At 41.5% G+C, this 18,668-nt stretch overlaps 1 protein-coding gene and 1 pseudogene across 1 annotated transcript; one reads left to right on the top strand and one right to left on the bottom strand.

Moving 5' to 3' along the window:
• Nucleotides 1-110: 110 nt before the first annotated feature.
• On the bottom strand, nucleotides 111-12,568 carry upb1 (ureidopropionase, beta). The gene is made up of 10 exons (XM_032515425.1): nucleotides 12,304-12,568; nucleotides 8,008-8,179; nucleotides 7,353-7,440; nucleotides 6,817-6,911; nucleotides 6,576-6,734; nucleotides 6,327-6,496; nucleotides 3,668-3,749; nucleotides 1,684-1,726; nucleotides 1,303-1,457; nucleotides 111-574 (listed from the first exon to the last, which is right to left on the bottom strand). Exons 1-10 carry the CDS (start codon nucleotides 12,405-12,407, stop codon nucleotides 491-493), a joined length of 1,152 nt encoding a protein of 383 aa, XP_032371316.1. The 5' UTR covers nucleotides 12,408-12,568; the 3' UTR covers nucleotides 111-490.
• A 1,336-nt stretch (nucleotides 12,569-13,904) lies between these two features.
• LOC116689413 (cyclin-dependent kinase 5 activator 1-like) lies at nucleotides 13,905-15,151 on the top strand (annotated as a pseudogene).
• The last annotated feature ends 3,517 nt before the right edge of the window (nucleotides 15,152-18,668 follow it).

Raw genomic sequence — 18,668 nt, 5'->3', positions numbered from 1 at the left:
ACCAGAAAACATGCTATACCATGATGTGTACTGTTATGAAGGTATGAAACTAGCTATTTTAGGATACAAAATTTGGGGCAATTGTTATACAAGACTAAGTTCATTTTTTAAAGACACGTAATTGTTTGTTGTACTGATTAAAAGTTGAATTCATATGCAATAAAACAAACCCTTGTTCAATTCAATGCACTCAGCTGCTACAACCTTACTTGGATCAACAATGAAATTAAAAAAAGTAAGTTATCCACTTATAAAGAACACTGGTTTTACTTTGAATTTAGTGTTCTGCCATAAAGGGATGGAATTAAGAAAAGGCCAACAATCTGACTTACAAACAAATATAGACAAACTAAGCAGAAGAAACAGGACCCCTCAAAAAAGAGACGCTACATTGCATGGGGTTATTTCTAATAAAACAATCCCCAACTTTAGGGAAAAAGAAAAGAACAACTTGGTTTGTTTCTTACTTAAATCTACTATAGAATATTATCTACTCCTTCACTATGTTGGGTTTGAAGTCATGTCTGACAGCCTTGGTAAGTTCCTCTGCATACTCAGAATATCGCCCTGTCATCTGCAAAGTAAGGTACATACATAGATTAACAGTAGTTTAGGCGAATATATTGGTTTTTAGAAACAACGTTGTTGACATAATACAAAGTTTCTTTAAACCTTTGTCTCTTTGGCAAGTAGGTCTAATATACAACCAACCAATCACTGCAGGAACACAGACCGTTATGGGACAGCTACACTTCTACGTTTTTTGTTTAAAGCTTTAGTGCGTAACTTTTGTATATTGATGAACACCGGTTACATTCAAGCCATTGCCAAATGAGCTGCTACAAAGCCAATTAAGACTACCAGCGCCACACAACGCTCTCTGGATTTCTCAGTATGACTAGGGTCAGAAGACTGTGTCATCAGGCTCAGAAAATCAAGTGAAGATATTTACTGGTATAATTACCAGGTAACCATAGTCCTCAGATTGGACAGATAGTCTAGCTAGCTGTCTGGATTTACCCTGCAGAGATCTGAGGACCAGGTAACCAGAGTCCTCAGAAATCCATGGTGGTGCAAAATTCCAACACAAAATGGTGGAAAGTAACGGACATCCGGCCGAGAAGAGTAAAATACAGCGGAATTTCCGATGGCAACGTCGTGGATATAAACTAATATGGATGAAGATTAGTTCTGCTACTGGAGCTAAAACTCTTGCATCGATAGCAGTGTAGATGTAGCATTAAATTAGGTCAAAAAGTGATAACGGGAAGGCAACATATGTAATTCCCAGTTAGTTTTTACCTTAAAACTCCATTTGTCGCTGATTTGTCTGTTCAGGTTGAGATCCATTTCTACCACCAGGAGTCCGTCATGGGTCCTGGAGAGCCCTGGAGTGCGGCTGCCGTCAGGAGCAGCCACATAACTGGATCCATAGAAGTGTCCAAAGTCATGGTGAGCTGCAAAAGTCAGGAGAGCTGTAAGGGGTACTGAAATACTGGATGTAGGACCACACATGACAGACTCGGAAAACACGCATATATTTATAGATAAAATAAATACTGCAACATCACAAAACATTCAGGTTATCCGTAAGAATAAACATACTAATGCACATTTACAAGTTAAAGAAACTAATTGAAAATGAAGCAATTTTTTTTCAATTCTAGGAAACAAGTGTCTTACCTTTTTTCCCATCACCAGATGTGAATTCACTTTTGAAATGTTCCTGTGTGAAATACACAAATAAACACAAAGTCTCACCGACTCCCAACGGTGACTGAGCTGAGTGGAGACCCCTGAAGAGGGCCCTAGCTACCACAACCTATTGCTATGAAGCTTCCAATTTTGGGAAGAATTGGGTGTGTAAAGAGTCTTTAGGATAATATCAGTGTTGTATACTTTCTTGAGAACTTGGGGAAAACATGTCCCACTAAGAAAAGGGCTAATTCTGTTGATGAAAATAAATAATCAGGGTAAATCATTTGAGGGTCTTTTGCACGAATGCAAACTTTTTTCATAAGTTAGTTTTTTTTAATGTAATGAATTATATTTTTTACACGTGAACTCATTAACCACAAAATCACTTGTCCTCAAACAAGGTATTAACATTTCAGTTTGATAAAAAAACAAAAATGTTTTTAAAATGAATAAAATAATTACCAGATGAAAACATTCATCAACAGTTTGTTGTGGTTTGGGGTTTTGTTTGGGTATATTTTTCCCTTTTTGGCCTTCTTGTGATTTTGTATTAGTTTCTCCCTGGTTTTGTGTTGTTGGTCCTGTCCTCTGTTCCCCCAGTGTCTGTTGGTTCTGTTTCCTGCTTTATTTTGAAGTCTGTATTTTGTCTTGTTCCGCCCCTAGCTTGACTTCCTGCGCCTGTCCGCTCCTGTGATTACCTGATGTGCTCCACCTGCTCCCCTGCCCTTTCGTCACCTGCCTCGTTACCCAATTACCCTGTGTATTTAATATCTGTGATTCCCTTGTGCCTCGTCAGGTCCTTTTGACTTTGTCCTGCTTGAGAGTTTGTTGTGTCAATCCTGTAGCTCAGCTTGTCACCGTGTTCCCGGTGTTTTTTCCCCTGTGAGTAATTCCCTGCCTTGATTCCCAGTTTTTGTGCCTCTTATCCCCTGGCCCTTCTGGGAGTTTTTGAAGTTTTGGACATTTTCAGGTTTTCTGTTGGATCCCCGGTTCGTTGGACTGTGTTTTTTGTTAATAAAGCCTTTTTTGAATTTTCCCACTGCTCCGGGTCTGGGTCCTCCTTCCTCCCCCATAATTCATTTACTCTTTAGTGGTTGCTCAAAATGTGTACCACGTTTTTGTCAACACCATCAGATATATATAAAAAGCAATAAAATCAGGCAACCACAAGGTCAACTATATTCCTGAGGACCCCCTTGTCCACCCTCCAGATATACTACATGCTGCAAGGTCAGTCAGGCTATCGTTCTAAAAATGTTCTTACATTCATATATGTTGATATTGTTAGTGTTACAACAATGATATGTTAACACTGTCACCGTAAAAAAGATACAATTAAATGATGACATACATTTATACATTTTAAGAGGCCAGAAGTAGTTAGGAACAGAGGAAAATCAAGATGTACGTATATCATGTAGACGTCACCACTGCCAGGCTTTTTTTCTGAAGTTTGACAAATCGTATCCAACAGAAAAAAATCTTTGTGTGGTACAGATCCTCGTAAAAATCACACTATAATCATTTGAATTTCTTTCAATGTCAATAAATTTAAATGAAAATGAGAATAATTATATAAATATGATCACTCCCTCCAATATTGTGAATCATATCAGCAATTAGATATTTTCCTCATATTGTGCAGTCCTACTAAATAGAGAAGACTTTGCACACCAATCACAGTGACTGTTGCACAGTCTATATGCAAATAGATGGCATTGTAATACATTGACTCATTCAGGAAGTTCTGAATGTTCAGGGGTTAAGCTGCTCTGCGTCTGACAGTACTCCAACTGTGTGTGGTGCAATGTCTGTTTGTTGTAACTTCTAGTCATTGGGGATGAACATGCTTGGAATATTGTGCGTACAATATTACTTACTATATGTATCCCCAGTGACTAAAACCAAATGAAAAGGCTGTTATTTATCAGAGCTCTGTGAATGATTGCAGTTCTAGAGACTGACTTACCGTCCCAACACGGTTGATTGCACACGTGAAGCAGTGGTTAGCTATTGCTGCATTCCTGGCCTCAATGGACCACATGGGCTCACTGTAGACAAGAAAAAAAACTAGAGCTGGGCAACAATTAAAATTTGTAATCGCGATTATTCGCATCATTTTCCTGATTAATCGCGATTAATCGCAAAATGAAATAATGAATTCAAAAGTAGTTTATATAGTGCAATTTTATTTTAAATGTTCTGCCATATGAGCAAAGGTGTCGTAACATTTGTTCTACAAAAACTTACCAGCATTTTGTTTCTGAAGTAGCAGTTAAATAAAATATTTAGTGTACAGGATAAGCGACTCCTTTGGTCCATGTTCTTCTGTTGTTGCTCTAACTCTGCAGCACACACAACTTTTCTGCACTTCGCAACGGCACTGTCAAACACGCTGTAAAGCAGAGACACTGAGGGACACTGTCCAACGCGCTGTAAAGCAGAGACACTGAGGGACACTGTCCAACGCGCTGTAAAGCAGAGACACTGTGACAGAACGCTTGAGACCGTGCGCAAAGCAGGGGACATGATCAAAAGGCAGAAGGCTCGCAGCAGCGATCATATTTCGTATCTCTACATACTATCTGTCCTAACTGCGGGGACTTTATTTGACACATTCCACTGCTCTGCAACTTCAATAAAGTTTCCCGCGCATGTCTCAGCATAATGCCAGTCAGAGCATGTGAATGCAGCGCCCACTTTTCATCAGTATAATGAACTGTTACTCCCAGATAATTCTGGTTACCCAGTGAGTCCAGTAGTCCCTAGTTTGGGGTGGCAGTAGCTCAGTCCATAGGGAGTTGGGTTGGGAACCGGAGGGTCACTGGTTCAAGTCCCCGTATGGACCAAAAAGAAGGGAGTGTGGATTGGTGGCTGGAGAGATGCCACTTCACCTCCTGGGCACTGCCAGGTGCTGTTGAGTAAGGCACCGTACCCCCCCACCCGCTCAGGGCACTGGTTCGGCTGGCAGCCCACTCACTCTGACATCTCTCCATTAGTGCATGTATAGATCCTGAATGTGTGTGTGTAGTTCAGGACTGTGTGTGACTACTAACAAGTGTGGACACAGTGTAAATTGTAATTTCCCCATTGGGGATTAATAAACAGATAAAGAAATTAAAAAAAAAAATTAAGAGAAACGTCGGGTGCATGTTTTGCAGTCCTCTACTTTTCATACAACTCGTCCACGTTGCTATGGTATTTGTTAGCTTCTCTTGCCTTTGTTTATCTCTAGTTACCCACACGCTGCATCTAACGTAGCCTGCCGAAGCCTCGCGCCACTGTGTGTTTCGCTGAATGATTTGCTGGTATCAGCTGTCCAGGGGATATTTCAGACTGGAAGTACTCCCGGGATAAGAAAATTTCGACTTTGCAGTATTTACAAAGCCTGTCAGCAACAAACTTTTACAATAATAAAGAAATAATAAAAACTGCGTTAACGCGCGATAAAAAAAATTGTCGGCGTTAATGAATTAATTAGTTAACGCGATAAAAACGCGTTAACTTGCCCAGCCCTAAAAAAAACATTAGTGTTGATGTACAAAAAACAATAACAACAACAACATCAGTATGGTTCAATGTATAGCAACAGCAATAGGTCTAGTTTTGGGGGGAAAAAGGGAATAGGTACCACTATTCAATAGAATTTTATTTATAGTGTCGAATAACAACAGAGAGTAGGTCTAGACCACACTCAAAATGTGCAAAGACCTAAAAATTCCCCCCAAGAGCAAGCCTTTAGTGTGACAGTTGCAAGGAAAAACTTCCTTTTAACAGTCAGAAACTTTGCACAGAAACTTAGACCCTGTTTACATGACGCTCCGGGTGATGACGACAACATATTTTATCAGATGGGCCTTTTGTTTTGACGGCAACGGCATTTTTTGGACTTAAAAACGCAAAAAAGTGAAACCACCCTCCAGAGTGGAAATGTTGTGTTCCTGTCTAAAGGGGTAAAAACGCGGAAGTCTGCTCCGATCTGCTTACGGTGGCTCACTCTGACGTCCCTCCAGGTACAGGACACTGCTGAAGAAATTTGGTCCATATGTCTATATATTTTGACTGGCAGGACTCCCGGTCCACGCCTTGTTGTGCCTTTGGAATCTAAGGTTGTTTGGAGCAATAACTCCACCTCGTTGTCTGTCCAGACAAAATTGACAGCTTTTGTTGTGTTTTGGTTTTGAGCTACTAGGGAGAGAAGAAGAAGGAAGGGTCTACAGAGGCGCGTGGACTTCGTGCTGTTGTGTGTCAGTGCTTCACACCACCACCTAACCCCCTGGTATGCATACTACATCAAATTTCACACAAATTTCTGACACCATATGCACGCAGATTTCCCCCCAAAATTCTGTGGGCTGGTAGCTGGAGAGATGCCAGTTCATCTCCTGGGCACTGCCAGGAGCAAGGCACCCCCCCCCCCAACTGCTCAAGGCGCTGGTCCAGCACTGGCAGCCCACTCACCCTAACATCTCTCCATTATTGCATGAATAGGTCCTAAGCGTGTGTGTGTGTATTTCAGGCCTGTGTGTAGTGATTACTAACAAAACAGAGTGTGAATTGTAATTACCTCACTGGGGATCTATAAATTATTATTATTAAATTATTACTTACTCCGTTGAGTATATTACCTGAGAGCTCCAACAGTAGCTGAGGGGTTGAAAATGATCTCCGCTCCATTCATACTGTACATAAACCAGTTGAGAGGGTGATGGCGCCCGTAGCAGATATTAACAGCAATGTTACCAAACTGTGTCTGGAACACTGTGTGGCCAGTGTCGCCCTCCATATAATATGTAGACTGAGTGTAAAAGAAACACAGTGAACAAAGCACTTTGCATAATTTCATACAGGTGCTTGTACGGAAATCACACACTGACCTCATTGAAGTCTCCAATCCTGGGAATATGGTTCTTCCTGCTCTTTCCCAGCACATTACCAGAGTTGGAGATCACCACTGCTGTGTTCCACAGAGTGCTGTGCAGCCCCTCTCGCTCCAGAATTGGAGAAACAACTACCATGTTGTATTTTTTAGCCAGCTAATGATAGAATCACAGTGTTATTATTGGGCTTCTGTAGTAAAGCATATTATTGCACTGTGGCAGACCTCTGTAATCTCACCTCTTGGCAGAAGTGTGTGGTGTTTCCTTCTTCAGCAGACTCAGCAAACTCCGTCCAAGGTTCTTTCTCACGGGTGCAGAAAGCAAAGGGCATGGCTGGGGACAGCAAAAGAAAGTTTAGTTTTGTTAACTGGCCAATATGTAATGTGCAGTTCTAACTAGGTTTGGGTATCATTCACAACTTTTCGTTATCATCATCATCCATACTATCAATACCAGTTCCTGAACTTGATTGATTTTTTTATAAATCTATTTTAACAAAAAGACATTACAACACAACATGTGTGAGCGCTTCTGTGCGTAGCGTGGAGTTTTTCCTGTATTCCTCTATGACGTGTATTCTTAGACAGCCAATCACAAGCATGGTGCAAGCATGCTGTATGCTTATTGGCCCACTGACACTGATGAGATCTTATCCTTAATAATCATATTTGGCAATGACGGAAAAAACATTTTTCAACACTCAATTCTAAGGAAGTAATTCAGTCGATGCATAAAAATATCGAAGCCCTAGTTCTGACACATTAAAACACTCACTCCAGGTCTCCTGAAAGCAGACAATGTTTACACCGCACATGGCCGCCACTTCAACCATTTCACCCATCCGGCTGTGCATGGCGTTGACCTGTGGTGGGGACAAGCAGAGGGTTTACACCAGTGACTGTTAAGGCTGTGACACACCGACCCGATGCCCGATCTTCAACAAAAAAAGGCAGTTGGTCAAAAAAGTGCCGGATTTAAAAGCCAGACCATCATGGCGGCTTGTTCGGAATACGATCTGATGTTTTATAAAAATAGTTCACTGAACAGTGTTTCTGAAAACATTTAAAAAGAGAAATATGCCACATAGTTGCTGAATCTGTTTTCCTTTCAGATGGACAAGATTTTGTCAGATTGTAAGAGGCGCTCCTCATTTCTGGATTAGCACCCCACCAATCCGATTGGTCATTGAATCCGACTGCCCGCCTTCCGATTCAACATTTCAAATTGGCCCAAATGAAAGCCAACGGCTCCTCTAACTGATGACGGCACGGAACACACCAAACAGACTCCAGTCACTGACTTCGCAAGACTGACCCACGGCCGATAATCGGGTTGGTGTGACAGGGCCTTATGAGTGTACAGCACCTTGTCCGTCTCTATCCCACTGAAACTGAGACAGGCCTGTTTTATATCATGTCTGAGTCCTGACCTGGTCCAGGATGGGTGCATCAGTGGGCAGAACTATGTGGTTCTGAATGAGTCCCACACGGATCCTTCTTGGCTGCCTCAGTTGTTCCTGTGCAGCTTCAAACCTGTAACCTTTCAGATCAAAGTCACGCTCAGCAGCAGCACTCTCAGCACATGCAGGCAGGTCCAACTTCCTGTGACAGACAAGATTTTCATGAGTATTTACCCAATGGAAACCCTTATGTGACGTTTTCAAAACATGCCAAACAATAGGCAGGGCTACCTCCGAATAGTGATTAGTCATTATTCTCAAAATGCATTTGGATATAATTTACATAAAGACATAAGTTTTTGATAAAGACATAATATTTGAAATACTAAAACTTTAAAAGCAAATAGTCAGATGTGAAGAGGTTGTGCAACACAAGTGTAGATCGTGCAGCCGTGTTCTATGTTCTATTGTATTATCCTCGTCACTTAGATAAATGGAATGCATTAAAAAAAAAGAATTGTAAAATCCTGTCAAATAACCTATAAATACTTTTGCGTTTCACCATAAAAAACAATGGACACCCAATCCAATAGAAGATAGGAAGAAGATCTAACATTGATTAATAACTGAACACATTAAATTGTTCACAGGTGTCTCTAAGGCTTTTAAATCAATAGCAAGAAGTGAGCAAAACCTCTGTCCCCTCGGTTTCTGTGTATTCTTCAGTGTCAGTCCAAACACCACAGAGCAGAGATCATTTTTGCTGGTTACAGCTTCTAAAATGTGTAGAATTTCTGGTTTTCTTTGTCACATTATGTAGTGAACTGAACATCTTTGGGTTTCGGACTGTTGGTTGGACAGAACAAAGTACTTATAGTACGATTGTTTGCCATACGCCCTGTGATATTCAAAAACAATATTTGACTATTTATGGACATGTTTTGGACAAAATTAGTTATCAATGAAATAACATGCAGCTTAATTTGTTATTTTCAGCCCTATTTCTTTAGTGCATTATTTTGCCTTGAGTATAATTGGAGATGTGACTCATAAAGAAACAGTGCTTTAGATTATTACCTCTCCCCAGTTTTTGCCTGTGTGCTTTTCAGCAATAAGGGTTATTGTTAAGTGTAGCAAGAAGCCTACTTGGACATTGAAACTAGAAAGTTTTGAACCTTTTAATGAGTAATCCTTTCTTTGAACAGGTTAAAAAGTTGTGTGTTGAACACTGCAGATCTTACACAGCTGACCAAAGTCCACGCAACAGAATAATAATTTACCAGGAACAAACTGAATAGAAAAATTGCTTGTTTGAGATGAGCCAGGTCTGCGCAGAATTGATCGCCGCCCAAAGCATGCTGGCTAGATTTGTGTCCGACTTGCTCTTAGGTCATGCAAATATAGACAACGATAAGGTCCTGAGATCAAGGCGGACGCAGTTCTGAGATGCAGATTCTCTTGGTAGGCTCGTTCGAGAAGAACCAGGTCTGCGCAGAATGGATCATCTGCGATAGCTGCCGTTGCATGCCGGTTAGATTTGTGTCTGACTTGATAGCAACTTGCTCTGCTTTTCACTGACTGCAAGACCTATGCGGACCCAGAGTATGCTGGGAAACCCTGACCTCTCAGCTGATTGGTTAATAATTTACTCAAAGTGATGATGTTTTATATAAACTTTTTATTGTTTTTGAATCGCAGGGATTTTAAAGAGCCCATATTCTGCTCATTTTCAGGTTCATAATTGTATTTTGAGGTTGTACCAGAATAGGATTCCATGCTGCAGATCCTCATTTCACCCTGTGTGTTTGGGTTTCTGTTTTAACTACAGAGTGAAACATCTCACTTGTTTTAGCTGCCGAGTGAGACATCCCACCTCTGTACTATCTTTGTTGGGAGTCACACATGCGCCACAGTGTGTTAAGGATTCCTGTACTATGTAAAAGAACTTTAAGAAGTTATTGAGACTAGAAAAGCGCTTTAAAAGAACAGTCCATTTACATTTAATTTCCGTTTGTCTGATTTAAAGACTTATTCTGTGCAAACCACATGTGTGGCTGATAGGTTTAGAAGTCAGCGAGACTAAGGCTGAATCCCCTTCCTTCCCCTTACCCCTTCCACTTACCCTAGCTTTTGCGCGTTCACGCGGCACCTAGTGCCGGTCCAATACGTATTACGAGCTAGGGGTAGGGCATAGATCAAGGGCTGTATAGCCCTTGGGACCTAGTGTGGACGCGACCTCACTAGAAACACACAGGCAGTGTGTGGCTGCTGCATCGACCAAGAGCACATGAATGTAAGTACTTTCGGCTTAAATAATTGATTAAAAGTTACGACAGTCTTGTTTTGTGGTCTATGCAGTCCTGTACATGTATACTTGCAACCATGTTCCTAACTGAAACTTTTTAAAAATCGCTAGCTGCATGCAACGCTAATCGCTAATCGACTAACGCTAACGTTGAACAGTCCCACATATTTCTGCCTTGAATGGACTGTATAGATCGCATAGATTGTATAGCTAGATATATATTAACGGTCTATGATACATCGCTACGTGCTTACATATACCGCCCTGTCTCACACAGGAGGACACAGCAGCTGATCCAGGTTGGGGCTGAAAACGAGCAGACGTTTCCTAATTCATATGTTCATGTTGTACCCATTCATTATTGCATTGGTAGCCTACTATTATTGTAATAATCTGTAATTAATTCCTGTTCATTGTTCATGCACTTGTTATATTGTTGTTGGTTTTGATATGGGACACTGATGATATGTGAGGGGGGGGTTACTGGCCAAAAGGCTCCAGACTGGTCTGGAATATCAGAGCAGCTGTAGTTACAACAGTGTTGTGTGTGTGTAGTTTGTTTGTGGTCTTGTGTGTATTTTTTTAGTTTTACACATATGAGTGCCTTTATTGTGTGTGACATGTAGTTATGGTTCTAATAGTTGATAATGGTTCTGTAACATATTTTATGTAACGTTTTTGCCTGTTATGTTCAATTTATCACCAATAAAGACAGATTTTTGTCAACAAAATGTTTTTGTGAACATCAATGACATTCAAAACGGTGATAACTGAAACAGATATACACACACCATGTATACAGGGTGTATATGTATGTATATGTACACATGATGCATGTGTATACACATTTGTATTGCAAACAGACTTAAGTACTACACAGATAAGTACTCTGCACTACCAAAGTGAACCTAAAATAACTATAAAATATATAACACACACTGTTGTCCAAACTCACACAATCAACAGACCTAGACGGCATCTTGGAAGTTTGTGATCAATACTGTATGGTGATGTCACCAAGTGGTGTCCCAATTCATAGGGGTATGTTTTCACCCCTTACCCCTACCCCTTGGTTTCAAGGGCCAAGGGATAGGGGTAAGGGCCAAGGGGTAGGGGTAAGGGGAAGGAATGGGATTCAGCCTAAATCTATTCAGTGTTGTTTATTAACAGATCACATGCATAGAATTTTGACATTACTCTGTCACAATAAAAACAACTGGAGACTTTGTACCAGCTGATATTTTGGTCTGATAACATTTCACTAAATCGGAATCAGACCACAGTGTTTCTGGGACTTCCTGTTCAGCCTGAAGCTGCTGAAATCGGCTGGAAACTGTCCGACTTGAAAACGGAGTTGTGTCTCCCCCCGGCTGCTGCCGCACGTGCTTGTCCACTTTACAGGCGAGGAGCAGTTCAGCTCCATGAGCTACGGAGCCTCCCTGGGGTCAGCTCCTGGGGTCCCAGTGCGCAAGGATTCATCAACCGTGCGCACGGTTTAACAGTCCGTGCACTCGGTTTAATAAACGTGAGCAAAGTAGGAAAGATATTCACAGATACAAACTTCTGGGATCAATTACTCTAAAGCGAAATTATATTAAATCACAAACGACGCATCTTTCCTAACGTAGTAAGGTTAACAATGAACTACGAACTATATGTATATGTATCAAAACGAGCCGTCCTCTATAAGACTGGTCTCTAGTAGCAGCCGGTGGTGCTTAGACGTCACCAAACTACTATTGATTTAATGATTCAAACCTATGTTTTAACAGTATGTGCTGTAGTACAAGTAGGAGGAGGCACGTTATAATTAAGGTAAGAATGTATATTTCCTATTTGCAGTTTCTTAATCCGTGCGCACAGTTTATTAAACCGAGAGCACGGGTTATGAATCCGTGCGCACAGTTTATTAAACCGTGCGCACTCAGCTGAGACCAAGGGGCTCCGTACGAGCCTAAAGCTATGATCCATAAAACTGGTTCACCACAGTTAAACAAATAGCTACTCTCGCGACAACTCACTGTGTGTCCTTTCCGAATAAGATGCGTTTCACTTCCGACAGCTCGGCCTCTGGCAGGTGGGACTCCAGAGATTTCTCCAGCGATTCAAACTCGCATGCGGACATCTCTGCGTGTTCTTCGGTTTGCGGCTTCCCAGCAGCTCCAGTGCAGCTCGTTGACTGAGGGATAGGGGCTGTGCATCTGTTCCACTCGTTATATAAGCCTCTGGGTTATCGCTGGTTGACTGCCGCTACCGTGTTAGTGCAGCGGTGGGTTAGGGTTAGGGTTGGCTAACTCGCCAGTGCAGTGCACGCCTCAAAACGTGCTGTGGTGACGTTGCAGAATCAGACTGAATTCCCAAAATAAAACTCTTAAAATCTAACGCATTATAATTGATTTCACTAGCCAGCATTAGGCTATATGAGTTAAAATACAAAGTGCAAAATTAGAAAAAAAAGCTGTTTGGAGACGGGTCTCCAAGCAGCTTTTTGGGAAAAGTGAAAAAGTGCTATGTCATCTTATTTCAGTTATACAAATATGCAAATACCAGCCAATAAGCATACCAATACTCCCAACTCTTTAGTAATTGGTTTATTAAATAGTAATTTAAATTAAAAAGCAAATTAAATATTATTGTAACAATGTTATAAAAGTTATAGATTGTTCATTTTTGAGAACTCTTTTATTATTTACAGAATGTCCAAGTTATGGAATGTACATTTTTGCATGGGAGAAGGATGGGGGGTGGGGAAATATCTGCATCTGTTGGTACAACACCTTCAAAACCAGAAGTGGTTGAACTTGTGGCTAGGTGAAATGTAAAGATTTTCTGCCTTCCAGCAGATTTATCCTGTGAGGGTGTGTGCCTCTTACGCTGCCCACCACACTGAGGCACTTGGCAGGCCGCACATGGCCTCAGGGATTTCTTTGGCCTCAGTGGTTTGGTTGCTGGTGTAAGGGAGGTGCCATTTTTAGCTAAAATATACAAAAACAAGCTCTCAACTGGATGCAAAAGTCACATTTTCATCCTTCCTCTGTCCAAAAATATGGTAGTAATCATTAGACATGTTCATGCTGGGAGAGCCAACTTTGTTCTCGTGTTTAGCTTGGTATATTGCTCTTTAATACAAATGCATATTTAGCCTTGAAAAGGTCAATAATCTGAACTGGATTTCATGGAACTGGCAGTGTTTCTCTCTCCACTCTCCTATATTACGATATTACAGTTCATCATCAAAACTCTGTTAAGAGTATGTGCTTCAAATACACAACACACTTCAAAGTGGCTCATCTGGTTTCATTGAACATTTCTGGCCTTATTTTCCGTTTATGGGGGGGTTAAAACATTTCTGTCTCCTTTCTTTGTGTTTTTTTGGGTTTTTTGCTGTGGGTGTGACAGACCCTAACCCACTCTAACCCTAACCCAACATCTGGATGTCCAAGTGAGTTCCAGTTTGCTCCAAACTCTGTTAAGAGTACTTGTAAAATAAACAACACGTGACTCATTGTCAAAGAGAGAAGCCCCCTGCAGTCAGTTAGCTTCAACATGATGGTGGGTTATCCTTGGTGAACATGTGAAGAGACCTAAAGAGAGAAGCCCCCTGCAGTCAGTTAGCTTCAACATGATGGTGGGTTATCCTTGGTGAACAGTGACATCTAGTGGTCGCATAGCAGGAAAGGAGGTTCACTTTCTACAGCCTTTAAAAATTAGACTTTCTTTTACAAGATAACGGACAGATTTCAATGTTTCAACATCCCATTATGGATCTGATTTGTAAAAAAGTGCTGTTTCATCTCCAGAAGTTGATACTTACAGGGGATGGTTTTCTTCTTCAACAGCCCCACAGTCCTCAGATGTGGACTATAGTGGCTCCTGGTGTGGTAACAGGTGTCTCCTTTATGGCGTAGTACTGGAAATGTGCAAACAGTTAATTATTGTCCTTGTGAAAACCTGCATTGTGTTGGAGTTTCGTAAAATGAGACACTGTGACAGAGAGATCTCTCTGTTGTTCATGCTGGTGACAAAGGCACAACCAGCTAAAGTTGGGGGGGTCAGCCACTATTTTCCAGCACACTTCAGAGTAATGTTGGATTGTAGGTCCTGCAGCGGCGGCAGATTTTGGCCAATCACCTTCTCTACTGATGGAATGATACTATGCAGTCTTCCCTTGTCCTTGCCAGTGGCAGCAGCGTACCAGATGGTGATGGAAGAGGCAGGTTGAATTTCTTCAGCTTCCGCAGGAAGTACATGCTATGTCTGTGTGTCTCTATCCTGTTTGTTTCTAACCAGTCTGTCCCCTGTAGGATCAGGTCTTCACCAGTCCTGCCAGTCTGGTCTTTGTGTACCTGCTGTGCCAGATGGCGGTGGACGAGGACACATCTTTGGAGCAGAAACTGCAAGCTGTCTACCTCACCTGTCTCTACCTGAGCTACTCGTAACTGGGCAGCTCGTACCTACCACCTCAAACTTTTTCTGCTGGAGGCCAACCACAATGCATCCTGAGAGTCTAGCCGCAATGCATCCTGTGAGTCCAACCACGATGCATTCTGGGAGAGAGCGCTGCATCTGAACGACAGGCTAAGCGCTGACATGTTGAGAATCAACGCGGAGCCGCACTTCTTCACCAAGGTGCTTCAGGATCTGAAAAAAGAGGGACAAGAGAGGGAGAAAAAGGGGGAGAAGGAGAAAGTGGGTGAGAAAGAGAGGGAGAAAGTGGGAAAGAAAGAAGGGGAGTTAGAGAGGGAACAAGATGAAATGAAAGAGAAGCAGGAGAGAGGGAAAAAGGAGGAGAAAGAGAACAATGGAGGAAACAGCATCAGTGAAGAAAAGAGGAGACCACAGTATTTACTCCACTACGTTTTGGTTTAAAAAGGAAAATCTTCTACGTTTCCCCCTGTCATTCCCCCTGCTCTGGTGTTTCCCCCCGTCATTCCCCCTGCTCTGGTGTTTTCCCCTCTCATTCTCCCTAATCTGGCATAGGGCTGCACAATTAATCAAATTTTAATCGCGATAACGATTTTGACTTCCCACAATTAAATTTGTGTGATCGAGCGATTATTTTTTTTAAAGCGTCATTTCATAGAATGCTCCGGGTTTTTTGCAAAGCTAATCTCCCGCTCCGTAAAGCCGTCTGCTCATGAGCCAGTCAGAGTAGTTCCCTGCACCCCGTGCAGCTAAGTTTCTAGATGTAGACAGTCCCAGAGGACAGAGTAACGGGAGGAAAACTCAACAGATACCAGTTGGTTATACGTCGGTCTCAAGGTTTACCAGTTTACCAGTAAACGCAACATTTTGTCCCGTCTGTTGTTTTTCAGACAACAGCAGTGACCAGTTGGTGCTAACGTCCTCTCATCCGCTGCAATGCTGTTTGTATGGATATGGTTTAATTTTGCGTTACATGACCCATTTTGTCTGTAAAGCCGTGCCTGTGTTGAATCTCCTCTACTCTCTCTCTTCTTACTCCTCGCCCGGCCACACAGCGGCTCGGTCCACACTTCTGACATTTGTCCACAGTTTTAATTTTTTATTAACACAGCTGTATATTGTTAAGAATGGGGGGCAAACCTGTATTTGTACCAGTGTTTCCATGGTAACTCTGCTATCGCGGCGGCCACGGCGAAGAACACAGAAGAAGTTATTGAATGCAACTAACTTCAGTTGGTAGAGTAACAGCGTGGGAGACGGAGCTGCTGGACCGAGACCGGGACCTGGACCTGGGCCAGAGATTTGACCCATTGCAAGAATATCATAGTTAATAAAAATGCAGCGCAGTGATGATACAGACGTTTCATACACACGACGTGTGTATCCGCCATTCGACCCGTGCTGGACCCGTTCATAATGATCAGCCGTCTCTCTGGGAGTAGCGTCCATCACACTCCCTCTCGCAGTTATAAATAGCCCATGTGACGATAAAATTTGTTTTGGTTAAAATCAACAAATGATTGTGAGAATAATCGTGATCAAATTTTGATCTAAATAATCGTGATTATCATTTTGGCCATAATCGTGAAGCCCTACTCGGGCGTTTCCCCCTCTTGTTCCCCCTGCTCTGGCGTTTTCTCTTCTCATTCACCGTGGTCTGGTGTTTTCTCCTCTCATTCCCCCTGCTCTAGTGTTTCAGGCGGTGTTTGTGGCAAAGTTTTAATAAGTTGCATAGCTTGCATACGTAAAATTCAAGTAGGCTAGCTTGAATGTGTACTTTACTACTCACGTTCACAGTACCATAGTAAATGTTCATAGTTACACCCTCCCCCCGTGTTGAGGCCATAAACATCTCTAGTCTTCGATCCTTCTATAGTTCTCTAGTTGTCTTCTCTACTTTTATCCTTCAACAGTTCTCTAGTTGTCTTCTATCCTTCCATAGTTCTGTAGGTCTCTACTATACTTCTATAGTTCTCTAGTTGTCTTCTATCCTTCTATAGTTCTCTTCTATCATTCTATCCTTCTATAGTTATATAGTTCTCTTCTATCCTTCCTTTGTTCTATAGTTCTCTTCTTCCAGTCCTCTCCAAAAAAATATAAGGACTTTAACTATTGATATTTATGATGTTGAATATGGGTTCAATGTAATTCTTGACATAGGGGTAAATATCGCCTCTTGGGATTTATCTTGTACGGTTCAAGAGATATGATGGAAAATACATAATTTGGTTATGGTGGGATCCAAAATGGCCGCAACAGCTGTCTAGAGGACTTCATTTATGTTGTGTGTGGTATTATTGCAATCATTGACCATCAAAACGGTAGACATCATTCTTTATGCAGTTGAATGTTTTGTTCAGGAGATATCATGCAAATATACATAATTTGGCTATGGTGGAAAATTAAATGGCTGCCGTGGCTCCCATGAAGTTTTTTGCAATGGCTAACATACTTTTTTGAAAGAGCACTACCCACTGAGTAATTATACAAATTTTGGTGCTTGTATCCACAAGTGAACGATTACCCTAAAAAATGGCACTTATCTGCTCCACTATCTATCCTTTCATAGTTCTCTAGTTGTCTTCTATCCTTCTTTGGGGTGGCAGTTGCTCAGTCCGTAGGGAGTTGGGTTGGGAACCGGAGGGTCACTGGTTCCAGTCCCCATGTAGACCAAAAAGTATGGAGTGTGGATTGGTGGCTGGAGAGATGGCACTTCACCTCCTGGGCACTGCCAGGTGCTCTTGAGCAAGGCACCCAACCCCCCCCAACCGCTCAGGGCGCTGGTTCAGCTGGCATTCCACTCACTCTGACATATAGGACATCTAGGACATCTAGAAATCTGTCTAGAGGAGGTGGATGAGAAAGAGAGAAAGAGGGAGAGAAAGAGAGAGAGATATCCATCCCTCTGTCTACATGGTTAGAGTGTGTCAGTGTGATTACTAACAAAGTGTGTACACAGAGTGTAAATTGTAATTTCCCCACTGGGGATTAATAAAAAAATGTAAATTAAATTATAGTTGTCTTCTATCCTTCCATAGTTCTGTAGTTCTCTTCTATACTTCTATAGTTCTCTAGTTTTCTTCTATTCTTCTATTGTTTTGTTCTGTGGATAACTGACATTAACGCTGCACATGAGGTACACATTGTTATTTTAACTACATCTTTTGGAAATTACATGTATTTAACTTTAACAACTTTACATTTTCAATGTTTGAAATAAATAATACTTTACAACATAGTGTGTGGCTGAAAAAATAACAAAACTAATGTTGGATATCATGAAATACATTTCTATAAAATCTAAAATTGTTAGGTAATTTAATGTAAGTATTGTTGAAAACCCTTTTGAATGTTTAACTGTATAAATACCATTACTAATTATTATGGTTATTAATTATTATGAATAAATAATGTTTAAGTGATTATTTGTTTTCTGTTTTGTCTAAAGCTCGTTGTGACTGTTAAAAGAAAGAAGTTTTATTAATATATTTACGTAATATTAAAAAGACACAGGTAAAGCTTAGAAGTTCTGCTAAAATGAACTCATTAAATACCCAATCTAAAATATAACATATTGTAAACAGCATTTTTAAAACATATTTTCTTCACATAAATATTCACTGTAAATCGCCCCGTCCCTCTGGGCCGCCGTAGATCTCCTTTATAAGCCCGCCCCTCCCGGCCCCGGTAACTTCAGAGCCGCGGAGACAGTAGACGAAACAGACGCGCTGCAGAGCAGAAGATTCTTCCTCCCTAAATTACCGTTTTCTCGGACTAAAATGAGCCGCCGCCCGCTGGAACTGTGGAGATACTAACGGAGATATTTCCGTGAAAGTCTGGAGAAAGAAACGGAGAGGTTTCGGTGAGTTTTGTGTGTTTGTGTCGACTTCAAAGAAACTTCAAAGAAAGTGTGTCTTCACCGCCGAGTGAACGCGGATATTTCAATCAGCAGATTAACGGT

This window comes from Etheostoma spectabile, chromosome 5 (genome assembly GCF_008692095.1).
Source record: "Etheostoma spectabile isolate EspeVRDwgs_2016 chromosome 5, UIUC_Espe_1.0, whole genome shotgun sequence".
Lineage (NCBI taxonomy): Eukaryota > Metazoa > Chordata > Actinopteri > Perciformes > Percidae > Etheostoma > Etheostoma spectabile.
The sequence above is the reverse complement of the archived record's forward strand: the minus strand, read 5'-3'. Positions and strand labels throughout refer to the sequence as shown.